This window comes from Apaloderma vittatum, unplaced genomic scaffold (genome assembly GCF_000703405.1).
Source record: "Apaloderma vittatum isolate BGI_N311 unplaced genomic scaffold, ASM70340v1 scaffold23578, whole genome shotgun sequence".
Classification (NCBI taxonomy): domain Eukaryota; kingdom Metazoa; phylum Chordata; class Aves; order Trogoniformes; family Trogonidae; genus Apaloderma; species Apaloderma vittatum.
Window position 1 is genome coordinate 3592 of NW_009732725.1, and position 8463 is coordinate 12054.

At 54.9% G+C, this 8463-nt stretch overlaps 1 protein-coding gene across 1 annotated transcript in view; it reads right to left on the bottom strand.

Moving 5' to 3' along the window:
• Nucleotides 1-7129, bottom strand: part of TBC1D22B (TBC1 domain family, member 22B) — a 10471-nt gene extending 3342 nt beyond the window's left edge. Inside the window, exons 1-8 of the mRNA XM_009875638.1 lie at nt 7076-7129; nt 5875-6188; nt 4905-5084; nt 4375-4445; nt 3810-3938; nt 3330-3395; nt 2378-2492; nt 1263-1265 (exon numbers count right to left, since the gene is read on the bottom strand). Of these exons, the coding sequence (XP_009873940.1) occupies nt 1263-1265; nt 2378-2492; nt 3330-3395; nt 3810-3938; nt 4375-4445; nt 4905-5084; nt 5875-6151 (841 nt within the window). The 5' untranslated portion in view covers nt 6152-6188; nt 7076-7129. The remainder of the gene's footprint in view (nt 1-1262; nt 1266-2377; nt 2493-3329; nt 3396-3809; nt 3939-4374; nt 4446-4904; nt 5085-5874; nt 6189-7075) is intronic.
• Between the last annotated feature and the right edge of the window lie 1334 nt (nt 7130-8463).

The following is an 8463-nucleotide window of genomic DNA, read 5'->3' on the forward strand; positions in this document are numbered from 1 at the left end:
TAAGCGTGATCAGGATTTAGTAACAAAGGCAGTTAGGAGCAAGTGAGATCCATAGTTTCCACAGCACTGCTCCCCTCTACACGCTTGGTGAAGTGCTAAACGGGTCCCAAAGGCAGGAAAACCCCTTGTGCAAGGCCTTGAATCGGGGATGGAGGTGGCACCACATGCTGTGATGGGTAGAAAGCACAAGGGGAGGAAGCAGCATTGACACTCCCTGGGCACGCTGAACTCATTTCTGAGCTCTGTTGCTGCCGTTTTTAAATGCAAACACAAGGCAGGAGAGCTGGGAGCGGCTCGGTGCGGCAGGAGGAGCTGCAGGAGCCGAGCTGGGAGGCAGTTTTTGCAGGACGAACAGCTCAGCATCCCTGTGCTCGCTGGGCCTGCTCTGATCACCTGAAGAAAGGGGCACATGGTTTCCTCCAACGGAGGCCCCAATCCCTCAGAAGCTGTTGATCAGCCAAGTGGAGGAATTGCTCCAGCTACGGAGCTGGCAGTGGCCCGAAGCATCCACGCTGGCCACCGAGAAGCTGACACGTTCGTGCAGGAGGCAGGTAGAGCAGCACGGAAGGCGAGCCAGCTTGCCACGCTGGAGGGGAAGGGGAAAACATAGCAGTTAAATCTACCCCATCTGCCGAGGGCTCGCAGCAACCTGCACAGCACCTGGAAGGAGCACGAGGTTTGCTTCCAGACTGGGTGCAAGTACAGGAAAACCAACTGGTCCTAGTCAGCACCAGAAAAGGGGACAGGGGAGCTCAGACCCGGGGACTGGAAGCTCTGGGGAAGAGCTGCTTCTCCCTCCTTCAGCCCTGGTGGTGTTTGCTGAAGCCAAAGGGGCACACGTGGCAGATTCAAGGCACCGTTCCGAAAAAAAAGGGAAGCGCTATCAGCGGGACTCTTTCAGTCAGGGTAGGGAGATGCGGGTTAATAATGGGGAAATCCAGCTCCCAAAGCATCCCAGGGCAGCTGGAAAAAAACAGCTTCCTGCAGATGTTTTTCACTCACTGGCCTATTCACCTCCTTCAGGACCCGGAGCAGCAAAGAGCCTTCCTCACCTGCCACGAGGAGGGGGAAGGCATCAAGTCAGAGAGGCAGCAGCTCCAACCCCGCGTTTAATGCCTCAGCACACAAGAGCCTGGGAGCTCGCTGGGTTGCTGCTGCCTGTTGGTTCATCGCTCGCGTCGACATCAATGCAAAAAAGCTGCCAAACTGTTCCCTGAATGGGCTTGATAAGCTACAGCCCAGCCCCGACCCGCACCAACCACCTTCTCCCCACAGACACGTCCTAGCCCTTGGTGGGAAGCCAGACAAGGCCTCTGAGGGATTTTTCGGCTTTGGTCTAGTAAGTGATACACAACAGAGACACCGTCAACCAGACACATTAACCAGCTGATGAGCACCAAGGAGAGATGATAACCGAGCTGTGGGAAAGCTGATTTGTTGTTTGCAAACGCAACGCCCGCTCAAAGCATGAGATCACGGGATAGAAGTCTGGAACGAACACGGAGGTGGGGACGGGCCCGTTATCGGGGGGAAGGTTGTTTACGAGAAGCCACCAGATTGAGCAGAGACCAGAGTGTCGGCCCGGCCTTGTGCTGAGCAGCGAACCAAAGCCACCAGCTTGGGAACTCCCACCTCTGCCCATCACCAAAAAACCAAGAAGCTGCAGATCAGTTTACAAAGTCTCACCTAGCGAGTGGAAGGCCTCCACTGGCTTCAACAAGCTTTGGCTCCGACTTCGAAAAATATTTGTTCAACAGGATTTCTCTGTCACTCACGGTCTTATAAATTCCTTTTTCCTTCTGTTTACAGTGAAAACTAAGAGCCTTTAGGCATAAGGATTATGGCACCCCAGCATTAATGTTAACCCTAAAACACAGCCAGAGCTGGAGAAAGAATACAAATGCCAGGGGTGGAAATGCCTCGAGATACGTCTAAAAGCCCCTGGCTGACAAGAAAGCCAAAAGCAGCAGGGAAAAGCCAATTCGCCTTCTGAAACTCGACTTGAGAAACACACCTGTACTTTATTTAAATAGTTTCTTTTACATTCTCAGCAGGGTCTCTTTATACTTGACTCATTCCTCCTAGAGCAAGAATTAGCTCCAAGCCCAAGCCCCAATTCTGGGCTTTGCCTAAACTCCCTCAGTGAGCTGTGAGGATCTTAAAAGTACATTCAAATGCAAATCCACCCTTGGCACTGCAACTTCCGAGGAGCTCAGGAAGGTTATGAAACTGAAGTCAGGCAGCAAAGATACAGCAAGAGGTCAAGATGTATCTTCCAGCTGAAGGAAGGGCACACCGTCCCCTCCAGCAAGGCGAGCTTTGCACCGTCCCAAACGCTGCGATCGAGAGGCAGCACTGTGCTTCAAACGTCACTTACCAACGTACTCAGAGAGGAACACAACAAAGAATGGAGTGACCAGGTCATTGATTCCCTGTACATAGCCGCTGGCTGGGTGTCGAATGGCCCAGATAAACAGGATTCTTTCAAAGATCTAGGGAAGAACGAGGGAAAGCAGGTACCTGCGTTAGCCGTGCACAAAGGAAAGGCAGAAAAGCGTAACTGCTAAGCTCAGGGAGCAGAGATCATGCGCCGAGAGGCTTTTCTGTAGGAATACAGGTAAGATAAGAAGCATCCAAGTCCTTGTAGGGACTCCTGTTTGATCCACAGATCCCCCACTTCACAGAACGAGGCAGCCCAGGCTCCTCATCAAAGCCTCTGCTGGAAGAAACACAGACCCAACTTCTCGAGATCCAGGTGGCTGAAGACCCACAGGACAGGGCTGCCTGTTCGAGCAGCAAGTCTCGAACATCGCTGCAGACAGCTAAAGCTGTTGTCGGTTATCAGCACAGCAAAATACCGCAGATCGGGAGAGTTCCCAACAGCACAGCCTCCCCCCGACAGCCAATGTGATATTTCTAGACCTCCCCAGCCCCAGGACACCGCATACACACGCTGAGCGTGCTTCCAGAGAGGACAGATGCTCTCACCTCCTGACAACCTTCTCAAACCCATCAGCCCTGGGCAGGTTTCTCACATACTGCTTCGCACAAAAGAGCTTGTGTAGCGAAACTGTTCTGGTTCAGACACCTTGCATTTGCCTCAAAACAAAAGCTTCAGATCTTTTACCAACTCTTGGCCACATCTCGCCTCAAAAGAGCTGATCTCCTAACTCCTGAGCTCCAGGTCTGATGTCTTCCAGCAACACAGGACAGAACCAAATTTTCAGGAGGTATTTACCCCGCAAAGCTAACTCGCTAGGAGCAGTGCTGGTCTACTCCACACACACACCCCACAGGAAATGTGGGGCAGAAGCTTCCCTCCCGCTTACCTCTTGGACGAGCGGCTGCTGGAAGAGGGGGATGAGTGGGTTGGTCCTTGGAATATCGATGTGGATCTGGAAGAGAGCGTGGGTTAGACACACCAACTGCACTTTTCACCACAGGCTAACGGAGGGGAAATCAACCCCTCGGTGTCCCCGCACCGAGCGGCAGCTGCACTTGCTGACGAGCACAGCGAGGGCTGTGCTGAGAAAATCACCTACAGTTTTATCTCCTGCTCGAGTGGGGGCCGGTGGCCAGAGGTGGGGTCTGAAATTTAGTTATTCCATCAATTTAGAGAAGGCTTAGACTAATACCTGTGAGAAGATGGACAGAAACATGGTGCCCTGTCCCCGCAAGGAGAAGACTCCTAATAGCTGCCACTAGAGGAGATTCTTGCCTCACCCCAACTGCACGGACAAGCAGCAACAAGAGGGAGGAAAGGGATGTAACCCAAGCAGAAAGTGAGGCAACAGGCAGAGGGCTCGTACCTGTCGGTAGGTGTCTTGATGGTGCTCCTCATTCCGGGAGTCGTAATATTGCTGGATGAAGCCGAAGTATTCCTCCCGCTTGCGCTGCAAAGTCAGCTTTCGCCGCTCCATGTTTGCGGGGAGGTAACCCTGCGGCAGGAGAACCCGAGTGAGGGCAGAGTCTCTTCCCTCGCCACACACCACCCCTTGAAATCCTGCCAGGCCCCTTGTGCCTCTCGAAGCATCAGTCACAGAGATTCAGGAGAGGGGGAAAGAGCTTTTGTGGGCTTTGGCTTTCCCAGCCCAATGCCTTTACTGATCTTGGAGCAACCCAACCTCATGGGGCTCTGTTTCCCAAACCAGAGTGAATCACATCTTCCCAGCACCAGCCCGGCCTTGTTGCTCAAAGAGAACGCAGCACCTGCACTCCTTGACCAAAAAAACCCCAACCTACAGCTCACTCGTAGGTTGGGCACAGATACAACAGGAGCAAACCTGGTTATGGGACACGTAAAGGTCTAGGAGCACATGTCCCTGGCTCAGCACTCTGCCCCCAGCCTCCTGCGTCACAGCTCCAAGTACTCACTGAGAGGAGACGCCACGTCACGGGCCGGACCTCCCTGGGCACCCCAGGCCAGCTGCATTTCCTCAGCTCATCTGCAAACGGACAGTGGTGGCACTGGATTAGATCCTAGGCACGTCCAGGCACCACTACACCTAGAAGGAGAGGAAAGCCCAGTCTGCTCCTGCGGGCTCTGGAGACACTTGAGCCTCCAGGAAGGCTCCACATTAGCAATGACTGGGGATGTGGGTCTGCAGCAAGAGGAGCAGAGATGATTTCAGCTCAGCCTGGTGGCTGCGGGGGCTCTGATGTGCCAGAGCCGCAGTCCTCATGCAGCCCCCAGTGTCTACAACCATCATTTATGAGATGGAGAAAGACGAGGAACAGACAGGGAGCTGGCAGAGGACATTACCATCTGTCAGCAGAGCAGTGCGTGCAACCATCCCACTTGGTAGTGATTTTTTTCCCCACCCTGGAGGAGGCCTGGTCACAACCTGAGGCAGCAGCAGCCCCCCCCCGCCTTCCCCTTCCCACCCCCGGTTTGCCACACTTACCCAGGCCCGTGTTGTGGCTGGAGAGGAGCTGCCGAAACTTCTCGAGGCGAGTTTTCTCCCTCACCGTCATGGGGGGAGCACCCGAAGCATTTTGGTCAGAGATTCGGGCGACGAGTGGAATGACGGGCCGAAGGGGAAGGGATTGCTGCTTCTGGAGGGGAGTCCGCACACAGGCCTCCTCTGCAAGGAGCAGACGCTGCCGTGAGGTGGGGAAGGAGACCACACCTCTCCGAGTCCACCTCACTCCTCTGGCCGCTGTCAGAGATCTGCTGCTGCAGATTTCACCTCTTCTTCCCCAGCCCCAGCAAACGAAGCATCACTGGCCCACTCTGAAGGCTCACAGGCATCTGTCCTGGCTCTTCCCCCCCATTTCTCCTTCCCTTCCCTCCTCCTGCATCCAGACACCTGGTTGCCAGCAGGTCAGACTTCCCACAGGAAGCCGTGGGGCAGAAGGAGCTGTGGGAATCCCAGAAGAATCGAACTTCTCTGCTCACCGCTGACCTAAAGAGTGATCAAGCTAATTGCAAGAGCAGAGAGAGGAGGTGACAGGCTGCCAATGCCACCTGCTGGCAGCAGGGACACGCTGGGTTACTTCCACAGCGCATGGTAAGCAGGTCAACAGGACCTTTACTACTAAGAGTAGCACACTGGGACACAAGGGAAGCAGACAGTGAGCAACCCTGAGCAAGAACGTGACAGATCTCCAAAATCCCTTGGCACCCAGAACACGGGACCCTCCTAGACACACGTGCCTGTGCAGAGGATACTGAGCAGCAGAGGACAGTGAAGCATTAAGGCCAAGCCTCTGAAAACAGCTCCCTGGAGCGCAGGGATACTATAAGGAGGCAAAAGCCTCTGCTGAGCTTATGGGCTGTGCCACAGGCTCTCAACCAGAACACATGAGTAGTTGCAAGAGGCTGAGTTCAGGAGAGCACCGGAGCAGGAGGCTGCTCCTGAAGACGGCTCTTACCAGACGTCCTGGAGAGCTGGGCCTCGCTGCTGGACTTGATGACTTTGCAGTTGGTGGGCATGTCACTGAGAGCGGATTGTGCTCGCTCGGGTTTCGCCCGCAGCTTGCTGTGGTTCTCCAGAACCTGGGCTGCCGTGGCCTTGGCCACTTTAGAGTTCAAAGTTTGCAAAGAAGAAGAGGAGGAAGAGAAGTCCTCGTCTTCGTCATCACCGATGTCCCAGGCATCACTGGTGTTCCGGGCAAACTCATGAAAGCTGGAGGCCTTCTTGCTTTTCATCGGCAGCGCGTTGGCCTTGGAGCGGTCCTTGATGAAGCTGGGAGCCGGAGAGAAACAGTATCAGAGCAACACCATCAGACGAGTCCATTTTCTTTCCTTCCCTGACTCCAACCAGCCAGTCCCTCTTTCCACTTTCCCCGTTCCTCCTCCCAAACCCAAGGAACGCGTTAAGTCTCTGCGGGCTGCTCGCTGCTGGGAGGCAGAGCCACAGTGCCAGCAGGCAGCTGGAGGAGTGCCAGCCTTCCCAGCTCGGAAGGGCAAAGGGGAGACACGTACGATTCCTCCAGCTCTGCTTCTTCCCACCTTAGAGAAAACTGGTAGAGTAACACCCCAAAAAAATCCTTGTGACCTGGGGAGAGGCATGGTGGAGGTTAGACGGAGCCACTTTGCGCTCGTGAACGTGCCCGATACAGCTGCCGTCGCTCCTGGCGGATGGACCAGCTTGGTTCTTTTCTCAGGCACAGGAGGAGCCTTTGGATTGACCCTTAAGCTACAGGAGTCAAAGTCCAACGCCTGAAGCGTCACAGAAAACAGGGAACCTTCACTGCTACACAGCGTGAGATAGAGCCAAGGAGGCAGGTCAGATCAGCTCGGGAAGGGTGCTGTGGTTCTGCAGCCCCACGGCTGCCGGGCAGCCTTACCTCCCCTTCCCTTAATTCTTCCCTCTCCGAAGGGGAGAGAAAGGTTCAGACACCACTGCTAAAAAAATACACCTGTATCCTTTGACGTGGCTGGCACAACATGGATTTCTGGCCACAAAAGGTGCCAGCAGATAAGCTTTCCCAGAGGTTAAGACGGCATCACCACCCTTCTCTGCTGAAAGATCACAGGGCCAGAGGGTGCTGGAGACCCTCACCTACTGTGGGACTGAGCCAAAAACCTGCAAAGCCTCGTGGCCTGTGTCTCCAGAAGACAAACACTCACTTTTTGGTGAGCCGGGGATCCAGCGGAGGATGCTGTGCTCCATAGACAGGTTGAATGCTGTGGAAAGAGGAGAGAAAAAAAAATAATAATAAAAAAAATAGAACACAAAAAAGCCACAGAGCACCCACAAATAATCTCCTCAGCCTAGACTGGGGTCACACCTCCCACGTGCTGCCGGGAGCTGAATACTGACCAAAAGCAAACTTCAATAACCTTCTGTCTCCAAAGCCTCAGTTCCAAAGTGCCGCATTCAGCTGAAGATTTTGTTCTTTGCAGCAGCAAAGAGAAGCCTTGTTTAAACTCGTCGCTTTCCCCAGCCTGAGCTGGGATTTGAGATCTGCTCTTCCCTGCACCCCCGCCTCGCTCTGAGCGACCACGTGTCTCAGTCCCCTGCCTTACACACCGACGTTCGCTCCCTTTTGCATCAAGGGCATTTCCAGGTTTGGGAATTCACCCTGCTGAGCCCTGCAGGGGACTCGTCCACAACACACCTGAGGGTGTGAACCCCACTTTGGCTCTCAGGCTCACAGCCAGCACCACAGCGAAGCAGCCTCTGGTACAGCACACGGCTTGACTCGGGTCCAAATCCCAGCTTAATCAATTACTTCCTACGTGGCCTGAAATGAGTCACCGCGTCCCTTGGCTCCCCTCCCTGTGGAATGGGACCAGTGGGACAGGGAGCCCAAGAGCTGCAGGCACCTCATCGCCCCAGAAAGGAGCTACAGGATGAGTGCTCCTCACTTGTTTTACAGGCTCTGGATGCAAGACAAGATCCCCCAGCTATTCCCTCCACCTGGGTAACTCTTCACAGCCACCCCACCCTGACAAACCATCTCTGGAAAACAAGTCCTCCCCATCCCCTGGTCCCAGGGCAGAGACAAGGGCTCATTCAGAGCTGGCACACAAGGGACAGGCTCCTCTTGGGTCAACAGCGCTGGCCTGGTTGCCAGGAGCTGCAGATGGTGCCCAGCAGTAAAAGGAGCAGAGCCCGGCCGTGTTGGAGGGAGCTGGCAGCCCGGTGCAGCTGGAAAGCGCGCTGGGAACCACTTGATGCTGGGGAGACGGCAGCAACAGGCCCAGCTGGCAAGGGAAAGATGCTGAGATCCACGGCTGAGGCTGGAAACAAGCAGAGCACAGAGAGACTCTGGGGGCGAAGCCCAGCGATGGGTGGGCTCGGAGCGGCCGTCCCTCGTGGCTGGAAGCACTGAAAAGGCTTCACTGTGTTTACCCGCTGAGGAAAGAGTTTGCTGACTAATTAGCATCCAGGAGCCAGGGCAGCTATTAAGCAGAGGCAGCCCCGTGGGTGGGCACGGCAAGCAGAGTATCGGGAGCAAGAGAAACAAGCCCTCCAGATCAGCGCCGCTTCCCAGCGACTCACGGCAGGGCCC